The sequence below is a fragment of the Pan paniscus genome, chromosome 1 (genome assembly GCF_029289425.2).
Source record: "Pan paniscus chromosome 1, NHGRI_mPanPan1-v2.0_pri, whole genome shotgun sequence".
In the NCBI taxonomy this organism is placed as follows: Eukaryota; Metazoa; Chordata; class Mammalia; order Primates; family Hominidae; genus Pan; species Pan paniscus.
In genome coordinates, this window is record NC_073249.2 from 89134432 (window position 1) to 89157560 (window position 23129).

Below are 23129 nucleotides of genomic sequence, written 5' to 3' on the forward strand. Positions count from 1 at the left end.
ATACACAGAAAATAATAGCTTCTGTCATTACTACCACTTTGTCAAAGTCAAGCAGTAGGTCAAGTGCCCACCAGATTAGATACTGAGAAGAGTGTGTATTTTAATTCACATCATGAGGATTGTTGACCTGTACTTCATCTTCTAGGGTCTTTGCAGCCCCACCTCTGGGTATGCCCAAACTTCAGGGATTTCTGCAACCAGGGCTTTGGTGCAAGAACAGCTGATTCACCTAGGGCAGGGAGAGGGCTTTTGAGCCTTTATTGGTCACTTCTCTCAGACTTGTTTTTGAATCTATGCAGAAGCCTAACTAGCTAGTCCTGAACCTCAGAATGGGCACCCATAGTACTTCAGTGCCCGCTGTTACCATGCAAAAGAAGGAAGATTCCTTGGCTTAAGTTTATATTTCATCCTTTGTTTTAACATCAGCCTATATCCCAAGGCTATTAATTCACATCTAAGCAGACTGTTGAGAATTATAGAGCTGTTTACTTGTCAATCTAAAAGAAAGAGGCTGAAACACAAAATATGATTTGAAGACTTTACTTGAGCCAAAGGGAGGACAGCTGCCTGGAAGACTCAGACCCAAGTAACCTTGGTTTTGAGCTCTGCTCAGCCTTTGTTATAAGCAGGTTTTTAAAGGCAAAAAAAGTGGGACAGGGAGTGGGCTGATACAAAGTTTTTTTTTCGGAATTCTCATTGGTTTGCAGAAATAACATCAATTAGTGATTGGTTACATATTGTTAAGCTGTAAGGTGTGGGTTATATGTCCAGTGCAGCATTATTAGATTAATTTATGGTTACTTGCAGCAATAGCAAGTAGTTTTAAGAGGTGAATACATAGCCCAAAGGTGGAGTAGGGGGAAGTAAAATGTGATTTCTGTCTCATTTAAATGTCTTTCTGATAATTCGAAGGGCTCACATTCTTCAGATAAAAGTTCTTTCCTTTGTTCAACTTTTCACAACAACATTCAAAGGAGGTATTTTAACATTTATTTTTTTTTTACTTTTAGTAGAGATGGGGTTTTGCCATGTTGCCCAGGCTGCTCTCAAACTCCTGAGCTCAGGCAATCTGCCCTCCTCGGCCTCCCAAAGTGATAGCGACAGGAGACAGACAAATTCCTGGACAGATAGAAAAGGGTCCCTGGTGAAACTAGACTTTCAAGCCAAAGACAGTTTAAAGCCTGAAAACTGGGCTTCCAGTTCTGGGTAGAGTGCACAACCAGAGTGAGAACTTCCTTGATACCTTTTAGCTAATTGAATGGTGCTTTTTCCAGGCCTGCCTATGGACAAATCTGAGCCCATGAAAACCCCAGACTCAGCCTCACAGAGGGCTACCTGTTTTGGGGCCCCTCTCACACTGGTATACCCACTGTCTGGTCCCCTCTTTGCTGAGAGCTTTCCTTCTGTCACTCAATAAAATTATTCTCTGCCCTACTCACTCTCCGTTGTCTGCATGCTTTATTCCTCTTGGTTGCAGGACAAGAACCCAGGACCTGCTGAGCTGCAGGTGTCAGGAACAAGCTGTAACATACCCGTATTTGCTGAGCTGTGGGCACTGGGACCAAGTGAGAGCTGTGACACACCCCCATTCACTGAACTGCAGGCAGCAAGACTAAATAAGAGCTGTGACATGCCCCCATTTGCTGAGCTGCAGGCACTGGGACCGAACAAGAGCTGTGAGGTGCCCTCATTTGCTGAGCTGCAGGTGGCAGGAACGAGAGAGAGAGCTGTAACATTTCTTGGGGTCTCAGACCTTCGGATTCCCCAAGCAAAGCTGTAACACCCCTTAGGGCTCCGCAGTTGCTGGCATCTCCGAGTTTCTTAGTGCCACTGTGTTCCCTTCATTTAGACACTGGTGCCCAAGGTGGAAGCAGGTCACAGCACTCCCCGTCCTGCCACTGACTGAGTGTGGATCCTATGGCTCAGGAGTTCAAGACTGGCCTGGGCAACATGGTGAGACCTCATCTCTACAAAAAATTTTAAAAAAATAGCCACGCATAGTGGTCACTGTACTCCAGACTGGGTGACAGAGTGGGAGCCTGTGCCCCCCTCCCCCCAAAAAAGAGAATGTAACATTAATTTACAGGGTCTCTTTTAAAAATCTAATACAGTGTTATCTTTTTCTTGCTGAAGGAGCAGGGTCGTATCCTAAGGTTAAATCAATTTATAGGAAAAATATAACACCCAGTTCCAAAGTGTAACAATTTGACCAAGAGGAATTTGATTCTGGTGCTGTTTCAAATTTTATTTGCAGGGTTCTTTCTTTTCACTTTTATGTTTTTTTCCCTTTTATTTTTAGTTGACATATAATAATTATACATATTTATGGGATACAGAGTAATATTTTGATACATGTATTCAATGTGTGATGATCAAATCAAAGCAATTAGGATACCTATCACATCAAACATTGATCATTTCTTTGTGTTGGGAACATTCCAAATCCTCTCTTCTAGCTTTTTGAACATATACATTAAATTATTCTTAACTGTATTCACCCCATAGTGCTACAGGATGCTGGAACTTATTCCTCTTCTCTAGCTGTAACTTTGTATCTATTAACCAACATCTTCCCATCCTCCACTTCCCTCTACCCTTCCCAGCCTCTGATAACCACAATTTTACTCTCTACTTCTATGAGCTCATTTTTTAAGCTTCCATATATGATTGGGAACATGTGGTTTTTTATCTTTCTGTGCATGACTTATTTCACTTAACATAATGTCCTTCAGGTTTGAGGACTGAGAAGAGCAGACATTTTATTGTTCATCTCCATGTTGAGAATCAGAAATGTCCCCAATTAAAAAATGATTACAAATATGTTATATCAGGAACTGTGGCTTGCCTATGGGTCCTGGGTGGGCAAATAACTAACTTACATTCAATAGGAATGAGCTTGAAATTTCCTAGACATGATATGATTTGGCTGTGTTCCCTTCCAAATCTCATCTTGAATTGTAGTTCCCATAATCTCCACATATCATGGGAGCGACCCAGTAGGAAGTAAGTTAATCATACGAGCAGTTACCATCATGCTGTTCTCGTGATAGTGAGTTCTCACTAGATCTGATGGTTTCATAAGGAAGGGGCTTTCCCCATTGCTGCTCAGTGCTTCTCTTTCCTGCCACCGTGTGAAGAAGGACGTATTGGCTTCCCCTTGCACCATGATTGTAGGTTTCCTGAGGCTTCCCAAGCCATGCTGAACTAGAAGTCAATTTAACCACTTTCCTGGCCAGGCACAGGCCCATGCCTATAATCCCAGCACTTTGGAAGGCTGAGGCAGGTGGATCACTTGAGGTCAGGAGTTCAAGACCAGCCGGGCCAACATGGTGAAACCCTACTAAAAATACAAAAATTAGCTGGGCCTGGTGGTGCTTGCCTGTAATCCCAGCTATGTAGGAGGCTGAGGCAGGAGAGTTGCTTGAACCTGTCAGGTGGAGGTTGCAGTGAGCTGAGATTGCGCTGCTGCACTCCAGTCTGGGCTACAGAGTGAGACTGCATCTCAAAAAAAAAAAAAAACCAAAACAAACAAAACAAAACAAAACCCCTCTCTTTCCTTTATAAATTACCCAGTCTGGGGTATGTCTTTATTAGCAGTGTGAGAACAGACTAATACAGACTACAAGGGTGGGAAATCCATTATTTTGGGCCAAGTAATCTTACTTTTTTTCTGATGTTCAGTGGATAGGCTGATGTCAAACTTCAAATAGTGAATTATCATAAAGGAAGAAGAGCAGAGGGTGGTGCTGGGGGTAAGATATGCAGCACAAAGGCTATGTGGGTCTGATTTCCCAGACTTCAGGCTCTGAATGACACCTACCCAGGCTTGACTGGGAAGCTCCTATGTCTTAGCCCCTGAATTAATCAGAGTGATTCCTGCCTGGGAACGAAAAGCAGACATTCTCTATCAGGGTCCCTTATTCTTTTCTGAGTACTGGCCCCCCTGAGAGTACAGTAGAAGCTACAAATCTTCCCCCTACAAAAAAGCACTCATGTACCTTCAAACAAAATTGTTCTCAGTTTCCGTGATGCTCTTAGATAAAAAAAATTTACAAGACCTCCGGTTTCTGGTTTCTGGGGCCCCACACAAGTGTGCTGGGTGGAGAGAAAATCTCAGTGGTTTTTTTTTTTTTTTTCTCTAACCCTGTTTGGTAAGTTCCGTTTTTAGCCCCGGCCTCTTTCTAGCCAGGCTCTCAACTGTCTCCTGCGTTGCTGGGAAGTTCTGGAAGGAAGCATGTGCTCCAGAGGTTGGGATTCGTGTCTGGCTCTGGAATTGCTACTGCTGCCTCTGTCACTCCTGGTGACCAGCATTCAAGGTACTTTCCACCAACTGTGTATCTGTGATTGTGCACTGAAGGCATGGTCAGTTGGGAAAGGGGAGACGGGATGTAGTTCAACCCTAGAAGCCAGATCTGGTGTCTGGAAAGCAGGTATTTCCATTCCAATAGCATGGCCATGGCATGGTTGGGGAGCCTTTCTTAACACTGATGAATGGAGCTTCATCTCCTTTCCCACGGGGATGTGATCAAAACAGGAACCTGGGGAGCAAGAGAAGTAGGCTCCTCATATTTTGTCCCGTGGTTGGTGGTCCATGAAGTTGTGGAAAAGTGTTTGTTTTTTCATTTTGAATAAGAAGAAGCTCTACACTGACAGCTGCTGCATTTTATGCTCAGACACACTGTACTCCCTTAGGCATTCTTTGAGACCTCTGTATATGTGAGGTGTTGCATCCTGAGCCAAGGTAAATGATATTGTCATTGACCCAAAGAAAAGATAGATCAAAATTATAGGAAGAAAAGCTTGGAAAGGATTGCTGTCTGGGGTCTCTGAATGAGGGTCTGAGAAGAGGCTGGAAGTGCTTCAGCATCAAAGGAACCTTAACACATCTGATTGCTAAGAGTTAAGGTCCATTCCTCTGCCACAGCCTGTTCGGTCCCCGGTGTGTGACCAAGGGCTGAGCTAACTTTCCTTCTCCTGTTAGTGCTGCCTCACCCTCTTTCTTCATCCAGTACCTCTCTTCTTATGCCAGCTGAGAAACAGCAGTGAAACCTTTGACTTTCTTGCTATTCCCCCAAGTAAATACTCAAGTCTTTTTAATTTAAAGGGCTTTAATGCTCACCACTCTGAGTAAAACAGTAAAAATGAACAAACATGTGGTAGTTACACTGTGGCATAAAATGATGATAGTTTGTAACTTTTGGGGAGATGAGGTGGAATGTGTGGAGGATTGGTCTCTCACATATTCTACCTCTCAGGTAGAGTCCTTTGGTCCATGACTGTGTGAGTCTATGGCTATATAGGTTCTGTGGGCCTGACTCAATTCATAGGACATTGGTATGACCTTGGGATTGGGGGCTGATGTGAAGTATTCATCTAACTATTGGGAAAATCAGGGTTGCCAATGAGAATTGAAATATTTTAGGACTTTCTCTAGGCATACTGAAAACATCCTGACAGTTGATCTTTCTCTGACTTCTTTTCTAGGCTTCATCTTGATCATTTATTCTTCTTTGAAACAATCAGACCACACCTGATTATGTTATCCTTTGAATGGATAATATTGGTTTTGATGAGGTTAGTAAACCTGGGTTATATAACCCGGGTTATAACCTGGGTTAGTAAAATACAAATTAAGTCTATAACCTGGGTTAGTAAAATACAAATTAAGCACTTACTGTGTGTCAGACATTGTGCTAGGCCTTTTGCATACTTTTTCATTTAACTTTCATTAGAAAATAGTGAGGTGGCTATTATTATCTACATTTTTCAGATGAGAATACTGTCTTGCAGAGAGATTAAGAAATTCTCCTAAGGGCACACAGGTCTAACTTCCAAACCATTCTATTATGATTATACCTTTCCTAGACTAAGGCGAGGGAATCTTGATGAAGGTCAATGTGTCTAAATCTCTTAATTTTACTGTTTGCCTTAAAAGAGGCGTTTTCTCTTACCTCTGGGCTTATGTACATGCCTTCTTTCCACCTAGATTTCTCTCCCTCCTCCCCTCTCCCTGCCTCTCTTTTAGGCTTCTGTTTTTATGTGACTTCTTCTTGGACTGTCTGCCTGTGACTGTGTTCTGAAGGCATGGTTAGATGGGAACCTCAGGCTCCAGATTATGGTTTGTGAATTGCTTGGTTGATCATCTGTTTCCTTGAACTTTTTGAGGACAGAAACCATGTGCAGTGTTGTGCTGCTGAACTTAGCACAGGCATGGAGTGTAGCATGTGCTCAATAAATAATTGTTACACAAATGAATGAACAACTTCAAAAAACTTCCTTTTGGACTACACATCCATATCTTCCTGAGAAGTGCAGGTAGTTCTCTCCTCTGACGTAAGGGATGCTTCTGTGGAAAAGTTTGAGAAGCACTCTTAGCTCTCTTCTTCCTTCTCTCCTCAGACTTGGGTTTCTCAGTTCTTTGGTTTCAAGGCAATAATTTAGGGCATGCTCCACAACTACCCAATTCCCCATCTGTCCACAACACTTAGCAGGATGAAGTAGACAGAGTATTGTACTAGAAATGAGATGACCTAGTTCTATCTGGGTTCCATGCTGTGGAATTTTCAACAAGTCATTAAAGCTTCCTGAGCCTCAGCTTCCTCAGCTCCATAATGGGTGTAATAATCTGTTCCTCATTTCTTCAAGGGGTTGCTATTAAGATCAAATCAAATAAAAAATATGCAATTGCTTTGCAATTGTGACACATGCGGAATCTGATACAGATGAAAACCTGGGAAGAGCATCAGTAAATTCTTAAGCCCCAAGCAGTCTCCTGAGCCCAAGATCAGAACTTCTGTCTCTTAAACATCTTCTCTAGACTCTCCAGACACGTGTCTAAAACTTAAGTCATCATCTCTGTTTCCGCTATGTATTGCTATTTAACAAGCTGCCACAATACCGTGGCTTAAAATAATAACAATGATTTACTTTGCCCACAGATTTGGGGGAAGACTGTTCATCCTGTCTCACTTTCATGTGCTTTTCATGTGCTTGCAATCAGATCATGGTGTGGCCTAGAGTCATGCAAGGCTCTTCACTCACAGGGCTACTGCCTGAACAGAGGGAGGATCAAAGAGCTTGGTGGCTAGTGCCACTCAGCAGAAGCCTCCCAGAGTTGGTGTCCCAAGAGAAATAGGCAAATGCTGCATGGTCTTTTCTAAGCTAGCTTTGCAGGTCATACTTCCGGTGTATTCCATTCATTGAAGCCATCACCGAGCCTACTCAATTTCAAGGTGAAGGGGCACAAAGTCCATCATTTGATGAGAGGACCGTCAAAAAATTTACAGACTTAAAAAAAAAATACTACAATCCTTCTTCCCCCAAACCTACTGCTCCTCCACTGTTCCCCACCTCTATAAATGACATCTCCACTTGTCTAGTTGCTCAGGCCAGAATTCTAGGAGTCATCCTTGATTCTTTTCTCTCCCTTGCTTCTCATGCCCAATGAGTAAGTCCTGTTAATTCTACTTTCAAAAATATCTCTCAAATATGTCCAATTCCATCCAGCCCCATGCTACCTATCTCAGATCAAGCCACCATTTTCTCTTATCACCAATTTCCACAATGATCCACTATCCTAACTGCTCTATTTACTGCATTCTCTCTAGCTAACCTGTTCTCTACCCTGCTATCGGTATACATTTTCTAAAATGGTTCTCTGTTTGCGTCACTCTTCTGCTTAAAATCTTTAGTGGCCACTGTGGGAAATGAGAAAGCAGAAGCTGTGAGCCTAAAGTTCACATTTCATAATGAACTCACTTGCTACCCTCCTTAGTCTATGTCCTAGCCAGTGAGCTACTTCCTATTCCGCAAATGAATTTCATTTTCGTGTTTCTGGGCATTTGATTCTTTTTCCCTCTTGTTGGAATATTCACTACCCCCAGTCGTCATCTTTCCCTGGTTTCATCCCACTTAGGCTAATTCCTCGTACAGAAGCCATTCTCAACCCCCAAATTCAAGTGATGTGCTCCCTTTTATATGCCCTCTAAGCATTCCGTATTTTCCTTTTCCTAACACTTATCACCAATAGCGAAAGCATCTGATTAATTTTGTTGATTCACTGGAATGAAGCTCAAGGGAAGGAGCTGCATCTATCTATTGCATCCTTACAGAGCCAAGCACATAGTAACTGCTTACTGCATAGTTATTCGATGAGTGAATACATGAGGAAGTTCATGTACGCATGTATGCATGGAGGGATGGGTGGATGGAGGGAGGAAGGGAGCAAAGGAAAGAGGGAAGGAATAAATTTTGAGTCATTGTTTCAGTCAAGCTGGGGTCTCAGAGTAGCTCTTACTGGCCCTGATAAATTCTTTCTCCCATTTCCCACAGTGGCTATTTCAAACTTTCACCCTATCCTCAAGGCCCCTTACCTCAGTCCTCTGCCCTCTCAGCAAAGCATGTGCCTCCTTCTTTGCAGAAGAAATCGAAACTAGAGACCATTAGGCAGGAAGCCCTTCAACTTCCTGCCCACTATCTTTAAACTGGTAACTTTTCTCCACCACCAGCTGTCTTTCCTCCTTCTCTTTTCCCTCAGAGGATGAAGTATCCCTCCTCCCAGTCAAGACCTGTGCCATCAACTCTGCTCTGAGTCCCACTAGCCCAGGCTCATCAATCACCTCCCTTCTCTTCATGTCTTCCCTCCACTGAATCCTTTCCTTGGCCTACCATAGCTTAGGTCTTTCCCTACTTGAATAACAAAAACAAAATACTCTCTACTTTTTCATGACCCTTTACATACTGCCCTACCATTCTTTTTCCCATTCAAATTGCAACGTCTGAAGAGAAGAGTCTATTTTTATTGTTTCTCCTTCCTCACCTTCAGATTGCATTGCAGTGTTGCCCACTGAACTCATTATAGTTCCCATCTCAAAAAATAGTAGCCTGCTCAGCTTCTCACCAAGACACAAACCTGAGGTCTTGGTAGCTATTGCAAAATTACTTCCTAAAAAGGGTTGTACAGGCTTGTTAAATATTTAATCTTATGAGAGAGCTTCAGGTAACTCTGTCTCCACATCCTTAACACTCATCTTCTTTTCTTCCTTAAGAATTTTACTAGAAACCATGTGTTTTGTTTTTATTATTTTTATTTTTCTCAATATACGAGGAAACCAAAGAAGCCAACCATGTGTCTTGTTTTATTGGAGTAACCAGAACTTACTCTTTAAAACCTTTCCCTTTCCTGGGGAGACTCTATGGTCCTGGGATTATGACTTCCTTTGATCTGAATTTTTTCCCGTTACAATTCTGTTTTTCTACAGACAAGAAACATGGGTGGGCACAGACAGGATCTGGTTCTATTTCTTCTTCTTTTTTTTAAAAGTGAAAGCGAGTTCATTAAGAAAGTAAAAGAATAAGATCCAACTTTGTTACTTTATCCCAACCATCCAGACATGTCACCAAATACTTCCTGTTAGAATTAAATCAAAATAGTAGTTTTTTAAAAGGTTGCTTCAGCTACTTCCTAAAAAGTGGAATTGTTAAGAAGGCAAATCAAGATTTTATCAGCAGTTAATCACTTCTTTATTTCTCGGTAAGAAGTTACAGCCAACCATCAGGACAGCCTTTTTGGAATTGTTACACATGGGTGGTTAAGGAGGGAGAGAAGAAAGATACAATTCTGTATGCTTACCTGTCATCAGCACTCATAATATACTGAAATTGGCTGAGCATGGTGGCTCACGCCTGTAATCCCAGCACTTTGGGAGGCCGAGGCAGGTGGATCACCTGAGGTCAGGAGTTTGAGACTAGCCTGACCAACATGGTGAAACCCTGTATCTACTAAATACAAAAAATTAGCCCGGCGTGGTGGTGCATGCCTGTAATTCTAGCTACTTGGGAGGCTGAGGCAGGAGAATTGCTTGAACCTGGGGGGTGGAGGTTGCAGTGAGCTGAGATTGCACCACTGCACTCCAGCCTGGGTGACAAAAGTGAAACTCCATAAAAAAAATTATATATATATAAGTGATCTGACTGGTGTTACTACCTGCCTCTGTCATCAGACAGTGGATTGTGCTATCTTCCTGAGTGTAAGTCTGAGACATGCTGGGGAGTCTGCCAAAGATGACCTAGCTCAGTACTTCTCAACCAGGGTGAACGTGGGAGAATTTTGTCCCTCAAGGAACATTTGGCAATATCTGGATACATTTTTGGCTGTCACAACTGGACAAGTGTTACTGGCACCTAGTGGGCAGATACCAGGAATGCTGGCAAACATCTTACAATGCACAGAACAGCCCCCTACAAAAAAGAATTATGTGGCCCAAAATGTCAATAATGTCAAGACTGAAAAACATTGATCTAGACTGCCTATTATGACCGCTTCTATTAATTCATGTGGAAACAACTAACAGAAGGAGAACAAATCTGGAATATGTCTAGTGATTTTAAACTCCTAGAAAGAATGTCCTCCTAGGCTGTATGCTCCAAGAGGCCAGAGACTCTATCTGCCTTGCTGACAGCAGAGTCTAGCACAGTGCCAGGCATGTTGTGGTTGTGCGATGACTGTATTCATGTAATCCATTTTACAAAACGTATCTTAAACATTAATTAGACCACAGCCTCTGTCTACTCTAACATCCCCTTCATCACATTTCTGTTTTTGTTGGGTGGCATCTCAGTTATGGGCATTTTGAGGTCTGGCCAAGGGGAAGTAGAAATGGGAAGTACTTAGTTGGGGTTAGTGGGATACATGTATGAGGGTTGAACTTATTCTGTCAGAGGGATTATAGGGCATGGGCCAGACCAATCAGAAGCACTGTAGAAATGAATGCCTAGGTATTTCTGTGTACAAACCAGGACAGGGTAAGTGCTTAGTAAACATTTGTTGAATAGATAGATGAATGGTTGGAAGGCTGAATGAACAGGAACTTGAAAGCCCTGGGGTCACAGACATTTTTATCTTTTAGTGGTTGAGAATGTTTTTGGAAATGATGGATATGTGGAAAGTGAACAGCTAGTATATATCATGTTGAAGAGTACAACTGAGTTTTTGTGTGGCAGCATATGACACCAGAGTGATATAGGACATATTTCCTCTTCTTCTACCTTTAGCTATTATTCCACAGCTCTTTTTTAGCCTTTGTATACATATTCTAAGTTCTCCCTCCACAAAAAGGACCAATGGACCTCCCTTCATCTTGTACTTTGTCCTTATCATCTTTTCTTTCTCCTTACCTTAACCAAACCAGGTTTTTAAAAGTGACCCGAGGCTTATACAATTTGGAGTATTCTCATGAAAAAGAAAAATAAAAGAACAAAACTGGAAATACAAATAGGAACAAAAATAAATTCAATTAGAATAAAAAAAAGAAATCCCAGGGAATTAGTTCAAGTTAAAAAAATACAAATACTACAAAGAACATGACCGCATAAAAAATAGCAGCATATTTTTAGTTAATGAAATGCCTTCTTGCTTCCACAATATTTTGCTACTGAATAGCTCTGGCTGTTGTTCACTTCCAACCTGCTTTCTCCTCTGCTTCCCACCTGCAGCCCGATTGCAACATGTCCGTGGCCATTGCCGGTGAGTCAGTGCAGAGGGCAGCAAGAATATTCCTGGATGCCATTTCTTCACTGAAGCGGGTAGCAGGAACTCACACACAAGAGTTTGCAACCCTCATACATGTATCCCACTAACCCCAACTAAGTTCTTCCCATTTCTACTTCCCCTTGGCCAGACCTCAAAATGCCCATAACTGAGATGCCACCCAACAAAAACAGAAATGTGATGAAGGGGATGTTAGAGTAGACAGAGGCTGTGGTCTAATTAACGTTTAAGATATGTTTTGTAAAATGGATTACATGAATACTGCTAGGGCTCCTCCAGGGCCATCCAAGAAGCCCTGAAGCTTCAGCTTCATCACTTTAACGGGAAATCTGCCTCTGATCCAAACTTTGTGAAACAATGGTTTATACAGTCTCCACTTTGTTACCTTCTAATAACTTGCTTCTAAATACATTGTAAATGCACACACAAGACATGAGCCACTTTTACAGGAAAGCATTTTTTTTTACAGGACAAGACATTATTAATAAAGCTAAAATGTATCTACTCTCTCCAATCTCACTCCCTCTCTGACTGTGTCTCTCAACACCCAATCCCCTTGTTCACTCCACACTACCCACTCGCCACCTCCTTGCTGTTGTTTATGTATGGCAGGCAAATCCCTGCCCCAGGGCCTTTGCTCTGGCTCTTTCCTCTGTCTGGGTCCCTCTTACCCCAGATACCCTCTTGGCCACCTCTCTCCTCCAAGTCTTTACTCAGATGTGACCTACTTATCACCTTATAAATGAAGGTCACCCTTTTGCCCCTACCAGTACTTGTGACTCCCCTTACCTTATTCTAGGTTTTCTCCTCTGTCATGGCAATTATCATCTCCTTACATACTATACAGTGTGTTCTGTTAGTGTGTTGATTGCTTACATTTTTTCACCCCACTCTAATGCAAGCTCTGTTAAGGTAGGGATCTTTGCTGCATGTACCATAGATATGCTAATTCTTCTCTCTTCAAACCTCCAGCATCAGCTAATGGCTCCAGGACCAAACTACACTTTACCTATCATTCTCCAGGCCATCCCCCATCCACTACAGCCCCTCACCCTCCTGTCGTTTCGGGTCCTAAACCGGTCTGCGTCTATATGCGCCGTTCAATCTTACCTTTTTAAAAAGAATTTAAGGATGCTTGTACTCAGTATGGTCCTACTTCTCCTTATGTTAAGATGGTTTTACGAACTTTTCGTACTGAGGTCACTTTACTTCCTTTAGATTGGCACCTTTTGGCAAAAGCTGTTCTAACCCCATCTCAGCATTTACAATTCCGTATTCCATACCTGGTGGTCAGAAGAGGCCCGTTTGCAGGCTCAGCTAAATAGCAGTAATGGCATTCTAATTACTCAGGCTCAGCTCACAGGCTCCGATAGTTTCTCTGATGCTTATGCCCAGTTAAACTTTGATGCCCTTACCACAGAACAAGTAACAAAGGTGTGTATGAGAGCTTGGGATAAATTACATGCTCTAGGCCAAGCTCCTGTTCCTTTTACCATGGTTAAACAAAGTCACTCTGAATTATACCCAGATTTTTTGGCTAAATTACAAGATGCTGTTCAAAAATCTGTCTCTGATGAGCGCGCTCAAGGCATTCTCCTTCATATGTTAGCTTTTGAAAATGCAAACCATGAATGTAAAATGGCCATGCATTCTGTCCAATGCAAAATTTACCTGATCACGAGGTGTTGCCTGCATATATTAAAGCTTGTGAAGGCATTGGATCAGACACCCACAAAGCTATTCTGTGGGCACCGGCCATGAAGGACACCAACTAAACTGGTCCCATTAATTCTTCTCTTGGAGCCTGCTATAATTGTGGCCAACTTGGTCATATTCAAAAAAGTTGCACTGTTAAAAACTTACAAGCGGCCAAGTCGGTTCAACAAACACGGCCAAATGCTGCTCCTGTTTGCCCACGTTGTCGCAAAGGTAAACATTGGGCAAATGTTTGCCGCTCTAGGTATAATGCAGATGGAAACCCCCTACCACAACACCAGGGAAACAGGGAGCGGGGCCTGGGATGGACCCGACATCAAATAGGACACCTCAAACTCAGACCAACGTTGCGTTTCCACTTCAGGCGGTCCCAATGCAACCCCTAGCACAAACAAATCTACCTACAACCAAACCAAATAGGTCCCAGCCTCTACTTCTGTCTCAGTACAATGCTTGTCCACCTCCACAGTAGGAGGCGGGGTGGTTGATCTCTTTAGTACTATTCCTCTAAATTTACTTCCTGATTCTTTGCCTTTGATTGTCCCCACGGAGGTCACTGGCCCTTTACCTCAAGGTTCAGTGGGCCTGGTGTTAGGTAGAGCATCCACCTCTGCTAAAGGATTCACCATTCATACTGGTCTCATTAATTCTGATTCCGTTGATGAGATCAAATTAATTGTGTCTGCCAAGGTTCCTATTTCCACTGTGTCTGGTGAGTCAATTGCTCAACTGCTTTTACTACCTAATATCATTTTAAACAAAGGCGATAAGACATGTGGCCCTGGGATAGGCTCCAGCGGTGAAAAGGCCACTTACTGGATTAATGTAATTTCTAAACAACGGCCCACCTGCACCATACACATTCAAGGAAAAAAGTTTGAGGGCCTAGTAGATACTGGTGCCGATGTTTCTGTTATTTCCTCTAGTTTATGGCCTCCCTCTTGGCTTAAACATCCCACTAACGTAGGACTAGTAGGTGTTGGAAAGGCCGAGGAAATTTATCAGAGCACATTTATCTTGCCTTGCACTGGCCCTGATGGTCAAAAAGGTACAATTCAGTACAATTCAGCCCTATATCATGCCAATTCACATTAATCTTTGGGGTAGAGATTTACTGGCAAAATAGGGGGCTGAAATTAATATTCCACATAACTCTTCTAGTGCTCCCAGTCAGCATATGATGGAAAATATAAGGTTTGTTCCTGGATTACTAAACCCCTCCCAGTCACTATAAAAGAAAACAGGTTATTCTTTTTAGTGGCGGCCGCTGCCATACCTCCTGATCCCATTCCCTTACAATGGAAACCTAAAACTCCCGTTTAGGTTCAGCAGTGGCCACTTTTTAAAGAAAAACTGGAGGCTTTAAATCAATTGGTTTCTGAGCAGTTACAACTTGGATATGTGGAACATTCTCTTTCCTCTTAGAATTCTCCTGTGTTCCTAGTAAAAAAGAAATCAGGCAAATGGCGGATGGTAACCGATTTAAGGGCCATTAATGCTGTAATTAAACCTATGGGGGCCGTCCAACCTGGCATGCCTGCCCCTGCTTTAATACCTAAAAATTAGCCTCTCATAGTTATTGATCTTAAAGATTGTTTTCTTATATTGTTTTACATAAATCAGATTGTGAAAAATTTGCTTTTACTTACCATCTATCAATAATCAGGAACCTGCAGCTCATTATCAATGGAAAGTACTTCCTCAAGGAATGCTAAATAGCCCTACAATCTGCCAGCTTTATGTTGGGCAAGTGCTTTCACCAGTTCAAGCCCAATTTCCCGAGGCCTATATTCATCATTATATTGATGATATTTTAATTGCTGCCCCCACTGATAAAGAATTGACTGTTACCAAATTTTGAGCTGCTGTGTTATAGAGGCTGGATTACACATTGCTCAAGATAAAATTCATCAGACCACTCCTGTTCAATATTTAGGAATGGTGGTCGATAAACAATGTATTCAACCTCAGAAAGTTCAAATTAGGAGAGATTCTTTAAAAACTTTAGATGACTTCCACAAACTTTTAAGTAACATTAATTATTTAAGACCTACTTTAAGCATTCCAACCTATGCACTGGCTAACTTGATTTCTATGTTGCGGGGAGATTCCGATCTCCACAGCGCCAGGATTTTGACCTCTGAGGCTTTAATAGAACTGGAATTTGTAGAAGAAAGAATCCAGACTGCCCAGTTTTCTAGAGTACAGCCATTTCAGCCTTTTCAGCTTCTAGTTTTTGCTTCATTACACTCCCCTACTGGACTAATAGTTCAACATAATGATTTAGTGGAGTGATGTTTTCTTCCTTATTCTGTCTCAAAAACTTTGTCTGTTTATCTAGACCAAATAGCCATATTAATTAGACAGGCTCAGTGCAGAATACTTCAAATTTCTGGATTTGATCCAAATATAATTGTAGTTCCTTTAAATTGGCTCAAAGTTCAAGCTGCCTTTCAACATTCTGTACTGTGGCAAATTCACTTGGCTGATTTTACTGGCGTTATTGACAATCATTATCCAAAAAACAAATTATTTGATTTTATAAAAATGACTTCTTAGGTGGTTCCTCGATGAACCAAAAATCAACCCATTCCTGAGGCGTTACAGTGTTCACTGGTGGCTCCAGTAATGGCAATGCTGGCTATGTAAGTCCTACAGACAAACTTATTTCTACCTCTTATACTTCTTCTCAAAAGGCGGAGTTAATTGCTGTGATTACTGCCTTACAGGATTTCCCCAAACCTTTAAATATTGTCTCATGAAGGGGTGGGTTGCCCCTCCACACCTGTGGGTGTTTCTCATAAGGTGGAACGAGAGACTTGGAAAAGAAAAAGACACAGAGACAAAATATAGAGAAAGAAATAAGGGGGCCCGGGGAACCAGCGTTCAGCATATGGAGGATCCCGCCAGCCTCTGAGTTCCCTTAGTATTTATTGATCATTCGTGGGTGTTTCTCCAAGAGGGGGATGTGTCAGGGTCACAAGACAATAGTGGGGAGAGGGTCAGCAGACAAACACGTGAACAAAGGTCTTTGCATCATAGACAAGGTAAAGGATCAAGTGCTGTGCTTTTAGATATGCATACACATAAACATCTCAATGCCTTACAAAGCAGTATTGCTGCCTGCATGTCCCACCTCCAGCCCTAAGGCGGTTTTTCCCTATCTCAGTAGATGGAATGTTCAATCGGGTTTTATACCGAGACATTCCATTGCCCAGGGACGGGCAGGAGACAGATGTCTTCCTCTTGTCTCAAATGCAAGAGGCATGCTTTCCTCTTATACTAATCCTCCTCAGCACAGACCCTTTACGGGTGTTGGGCTGGGGGACAGTCAGGTCTTTCCCTTCCCATGAGGCCATATTTCAGACTATCACATGGGGAGAAACCTTGGACAATACCTGGCTTTCCTAGGCAGAGGCCCCTGCAGCCTTCCGCAGTTTTTGTGTCCCTGGGTACTTGAGATTAGGGAGTGGTGATGACTCTTAATGAGCATGCTGCCTTCAAGCATCTGTTTAACAAAGCACATCTTGCACCGCCCTTAATCCATTTAACCCTGAGTTTGACACAGCACATGTTTCAGAGAGCACGGGGTTGGGGGTAAGGTCATAGATTAACAGCATCTCAAGGCAGAAGAATTTTTCTTAGTACAGAACAAAATGGAGTCTCCTATGTCTACTTCTTTCTATACAGACACAGTAACAATCTGATCTCTCTTGCTTTTCCCCACATTTCCCCCTTTTCTTTTCGAGAAAACCGCCATCGTCATCATGGCCCGTTCTTGATGTCACTGTCTCTTCGGAGCTGTTGGGTACACCTGCAGACTAACAACAGACAAAACAGGCACACAAGGATTAATATGAGATTTTTAATCATAGTACTTCTGATGGTCTTATTCCAAGTGACAGGGTTAAGATTTGCGAGGCCATCAGCAACTCCTGCAATTGCCTCAGTTCCTGGCACCAAATTTAAATGGGCTTTTGATGCTTCAAAAATTTGTTCTTTTAATTTGGAAATGTCTAAAGTGAGATTATCTTCTCTTCCCTGTAGATGGCGTCTAACCATGTCCCAGTGATGCTCAGACTCATTATAAATTTGGGGTGTAATACAAAAATCTGACATATTCCAGTCACACTGTAACTGGAAATGATGTTCTAAGGTCATGAGCCTGTCTCCCATCCAAATGACAGTTTGTCTAAGATCATTAATTTGACTTGCCAATTTTTGATCAATACTAGATTGTGAATTCCACAATCTTGTAGAATTCTTTTGCCAATCATTAACAAAGTTTACTGACTGAACAGAAGAGGGCAATGCAACTCCTACCACAGCAGCCGTAGCTGTGACTGCAATTAATCCCATAATCACTGCAATTAAAGTAAAAATGAATCTTTTGGATCTATTTAAAACGCCTTTTAATATTTCAGTCAAAATATGGATGAATGGCGAGGCCTCCCACGGTCGGTCCATGGACACAGGGATCCACATGCCTTCTCTTGCTCTCACCAGCAGAATACGGTGCTGCCAATTAAAAGTTGAATCAATGCAAGTAAACAATCTACAATTTTCACAGGTTATAGTTTGGGAGGCTGGTTTAATAACTATATTTCCTACAACTAGCATATAAGGGGGCTTTACGCAACTTTGTAAAGGAACCGTTAGACTGGAATTTAGGTCGATAGTATAAAATGGCTTACGATCTCTTGTTTGTAAAGTTTGATTTCCAGACCAAATTCTAATGTGGTGTGAGGCCACAGTAAGCCTCCACAATTCTGGATGTTCAGGACCAGAAACAGGACTTATTATTTTTGGTCTTGGGGTAGAGATTCCTTTTTCTTCCCATTCCCAAGGGTAGAAAGACTGTAATTTTTTATGCTTATGTTTGTCTAGACTTTCTGTTAAGTCGCTATCAACAGCTGGACTCACTTGTGCACTTGGACACGGCTGAGTTTGTCCTGAGCAATTGTGGTAGAATTGACCTCGAGGTGCCCAATCTATAATAGTTCCGAATTCATTGTTTTATAATATCACCACACTGTTGGCCACACATTCTTCCCAAACTAAAACTTCTGTATTCTTTGATCCTTTGGGAATTTCCTTGGGGCAAGTTTTCCCTTTAGGTCTAAATTTTAATGATCTTTGATAAGAAAAGTCTTGTAAATAATTTACCCGTGGCCTGAGTGACATCCCGCTTACCATGTGATAAGTGAATCTACTGTTAGGACTGACAGTAGGTACTTCTACCAACCAATTTTGGACTGCACGCATTAAACATCCTGGTGCTTTCCCTAGGCAAATAGGACGATAATGATACCCAATGGAAATATTTATCATCATCCCTTCTTCCTCAGGTTTGGCAGGGCAGCAATCATCTGTGGGGCCAGGTACACATACACTATCATTAACATATACTTCTATAGGATTATCCATCCATGTGACTGGTGTTACCATCTCAGTGGAGGTGCTTTTCTTTGCATCTCTGATGGGTTCATTGTAGAACTTCAAATGTCTAGTGGGTATCCAAACAGGAAGCTGATTTTCTCCTGGTGAAACACAAGCAAAACCTCTCCCCCACATTATCAGCTTCCCTATTTCCCATGTCTTATTTTAATTATCTTTCCACTAAATTAGTTTTCCTTCATGTGGGCTGTTCTTTTTACCAGTAAGATGTTCTGCAGAAGTAGTAGTCTGATTTCTATAAATGTTTAAAAAATTTAAAGTATAGAGTGCTAGATTAAGTTGCATCTGAGGAGTGGTACACTCCTTACTGTCTCCCCCTTCTTTTTGTTTAACTGAGTTTTGAGTGTTCTATTAGTTCTTTCAACTATGGCCTGTCCTTGGGAATTATAAGGAATTCCTGTTGTATGTGAAATTTTCCACTGACTTAAGAATTTTTGGAAAGCTTTACTACAATATCCTGGTCCATTGTCAGTTTTGATTTTTTCTGGAACTCCCATTACAGCAAAACAAGACAATAAATGTTTTTTAACATGGGAAGTACTTTCTCCTGTTTGGCAAGTTGCCCACATGAAATGTGAATAAGTATCAACTGTTACATGAACATATGATAATCTTCCAAATGAAGGTACATGCGTGACATCCATTTGCCATAATGCATTAGGACACAGACCTCTGGGATTAACTCCTGCCTCTTGAGTGGGCAGGTCTAAGACTTGACACTGGGTGCAATGTTGTACGATATCTTTTGCCTGTTTCCATGTGACATCAAATTTGTTTTTTAATCCTGCTGCATTTACATGAGTCAAAGCATGAAGTTCTTGTGCTTTTATGAATGCAGATGACACCAGTAAGTCAGCTTGTTCATTTGCTTTAGTCAAAGGCCCTGGTAAATTAGTGTGTGCTCGAATATGAGTAATATAAAATGGGAAGTTTCTTTTTCTTACAGTTTGTTGTAATAAATTGAATAGCTGGTTTAACTGATCGTCCATGCTATATTTAATTAGAGCTGTCTCAACATCCCTTGTAGCCTGTACTACATATGCAGAATCTGATATAATATTGATAGGTTGATCAAAATCTTGTAACACTGTAATGACTGCAACCAACTCTGCTCTTTGAGCCGATTAATATGGAGTTTTGATTACTCGTTCTTTTGGCCCTGTGTAAGCCACTTTTCCATTGCTGGAACCATCAGTAAATACTGTTAGAGCATTTTCTAAAGGTTCGTGTCTGGTAATTTTAGGTAGAATCCAAGTAGTCAATTTTAAGAACTGGAAGATTTTTGTTTTTGGGTAATGATTATCAATAATTCCCACAAAATTAGCAAGACCAATCTGCCATGCACCAGAATTGATAAAGGCTTGTCTAACTTGTTCCTTGGTTAAAGGGACAACTATTTTGTCTGGGTCATTTCCACATAATTTTATTATTCGTAATCTTGTCTGACCAATTAATGTAGCTATTTGATCCAAGTACAATGTAAAAGTCTTAACTGTACTGCGAGGAAGGAATGACCACTCCACAAGATCAGTATTTTGAATAATGATGCCTGTTGGAGAATGTGCAGTGGCAAAAATCAAAAGTTGGAGTGGGGCTAAGGGATCTATTCTATTTATTTGCGCTGACTGAATTTTTTCTTCCACTAATTTAATTTCTTTTGTTGCCTCTGGGGTTAACATTCTTTTACTATTTAAGTCTGAGTCTCCTCTTGAGATAGAGAACAAATTTGACATGGCATAAGTAGGAATGCCTAGAGTTGGCCGAATCCAATTAATATCTCCCAGCAATTTTTGAAAATCATTTAGTGTTTTTAATGTGTCTTTTCTTATTTCTATTTTTTGTGGCTTAATTTTTCTATTTTCTATCTGCATCCCTAAATAATGAAAAGGAGTAGAGGTTTGGATCTTATCAGATGCTATTGCCAGTCCTGCATTGGCAACCTCTGCTTGCAGAAAAGTATAACAGTCAATTAATTTATCTTTCGTTTCTGCAGCACATAAAATATCATCAAAATAATGAATAATATAACAGTCTGAAAACTTGTCTCTAACTGGTTGAAGAGCTCGACCTACAAAAATCTGACAAATAGTTGGACTATTAAGCATTCCCTGAGGTAACACTTTCCACTGAAACCTGGTGGCTGGTTCTTTATTATTTATGGCTGGTATAGTAAAGGCAAATTTTTCGCAATCCTGCTCCGCCAGAGGGATGGTAAAAAAGCAGTCCTTTAGATCAATTATAATTAAAGGCCAATCTTTTGGGATCATGGCCGGAGAGGGCAACCCAGGTTGGAGAGGCCCCATGGGTTGAATTACAGCGTTTACAGCCCTTAAGTCAGTTAACATACGCCATTTGCTGGATTTCTTCTGAATTACAAACACAGGAGAATTCCAAGGCGAGAATGAAGGCTCAATATATCGCTTTTCTAACTGTTCATTTGCTAATAAATGTAAAGCCTCCAGTTTTTGTTTTGGTAGCGGCCACTGATTTACCCACACCAGTTTTTCTGTTTTCCAAGTTAACGGTATGGGTTTAGGAGGCTCTACAGTGGTCACCCCTAAAAAGGATACCCTATTCCTTCTCTTTCGTGATTTATTTTAGCCTCAATTGGAACTTTAATGCCATCTTCATTTTTTCCTAGTCCCTTTCCTGGTATATATCCCATCTTGGTCATGATTTTTTGACTCGTGGGGCTATATAATGTAGCGGTCATGGTGATTTCCGCACCCCATTGTTGTAATAAATCTCGACCCCACAGATTAAGAGGAATTGAAGTGATCATTGGCTGAACAGTACTTTCTTGATTATGTGGCCCTAAGCAATGTAAAATCTCAGTACTTTGATACACTTCTGAGGCTGTGCCTATGCCAACAAGTCCTGTTACAGCCTTTTGTTTAGGCCAATTTTTTGGCCACTGATTTAAAGCAATGATAGAGACATCTGCTCCAGTGTCTACCAACCCTTCAAACTGTTTTCCTTGAATAATGGCCTTACACACAGGTCTGTTCTCTGAGACCTCACTTGCCCAATATGCAGCCTTTCCTGTCGGATCAGTGCTTCCAAACCCTCCTGTTCTTTTTATTTCACTATTTCCAAACTTAATATATGGCAGGAGTAATAATCGAGCAATCCTCTCTCCTGGACTGGCACTCCAAGGAATTGAAGAGCTAATAACCAATTGAATTTCGCCTTTATAGTCTGAATCAACCACACCAGTATGAATTTGAACTCCTTTTAGATTTAGACGTGATCTTCCCAAGATTAGTCCTACAGTCTCCTCAGGCAGCGGGCCATATACCCCTGTGGGGATTTTTTGTGGGGGCTCCCCTGGAAGCAGAGAGACTGCTTGTATAGTACATAAATCTACTGCTGCACTGCCACTTGTGGTGGGGGACAATTGTTGTACTGTGGTAACTGGCTGATTCCCTGAGGTACTTGGGACAGTGGGGGTTGTTGTCCCTGAAAACCCTGAGGAACAAAGGGCTGAATTGGGAATGCCCCAGTTTGTTGCAAGGCCTGAGGCTGGTCCCTTTACTAGTTTCCCGACAATGGTTGCCCATTTTTATCAAATTTGGAACGACATTGACTAGCCCCTTTGCTAGTTTCCCGACAATGGTTGCCCATTTTTATCAAATTTAGAACGACATTGACTAGCCCAATGTTTTCCTTTTTTACATCTTGGACATAAGTCAGGTGGCTCTCTACCTGTTGTGGTAGTAGCTTGAATAGTTATATTCTGTTTATTTAAGACTGGGCAATTCTTTTTTAAATGACCAATTTGACCACAATTATAACATTTTCCTCCAAATGTTCTAACTTGTCCTCCTAAAACAACTCCTGTTATTGCTTGAGCCATAAGCATAGCTTTATGCGTAGCTCCTCCAATTCCATCACGGGCTTTTACATACTCTGAGATTACATCTGATCCTGTGGGAACCTTTCCTTTTAATGGCTTAATGGCTGATTGACACTCAGGATTGGCGTTTTCGTATGCCATCAACTCCACTATGACCTTATGGGCTTTTTCATTGGCAATTGACTTTTGAGCAACATCTTGGAGCCTTGCCACAAAATCAGGGTAGGGCTCTTTTGAACCTTGTCTTACTGTATTAAATGAGGGGCAGGCGCTTCCTAGGTCTTGGATTTTTTCCCAGGCTCTAAGGCAGATAGCTCTAACTTGCTCAATGGCCTCATTTTGCATTAATGCTTGTTGACTAATAGTGCTCCAATTTTGACCTGTTCCTAATAGTTGATCTGCATCTATGTTAACTGGAGGATTGGCAGCCCTATTTCTTCGGACCTGTTCTTGTGCCCCATCAATCCAAGTCTTAAATTGTAAAAATTGAGAGGGTGAGAGAGACGATTTTGCCAGAATCTCCCAATCATAAGGAATGAGTCTATGTCCATG

General features: G+C 41.6%; 2 protein-coding genes across 3 annotated transcripts in view; one reads left to right on the top strand and one right to left on the bottom strand.

Moving 5' to 3' along the window:
* The first annotated feature begins 4046 nt into the window (after positions 1 to 4046).
* CD48 (CD48 molecule) overlaps positions 4047 to 23129 on the top strand; it is a 33263-nt gene continuing 14180 nt past the window's right edge. The window contains exon 1 of one of the 2 annotated variants that reach the window (XM_008964264.4): positions 4047 to 4316. In XM_008964264.4, coding sequence (XP_008962512.3) covers positions 4235 to 4316 — 82 coding nt within the window. In that variant the 5' untranslated portion in view covers positions 4047 to 4234. The remainder of the gene's footprint in view (positions 4317 to 23129) is intronic. The other variant, XM_003811871.4, reaches the window with a different exon arrangement.
* On the bottom strand, positions 16510 to 18751 carry LOC129397806 (endogenous retrovirus group K member 18 Env polyprotein). Its single transcript, XM_055112565.2, is given in 2 exon segments — positions 16510 to 17050; positions 17053 to 18751. Coding segments are annotated over 2 exon segments (1764 nt in total). The 5' UTR covers positions 18713 to 18751; the 3' UTR covers positions 16510 to 16946.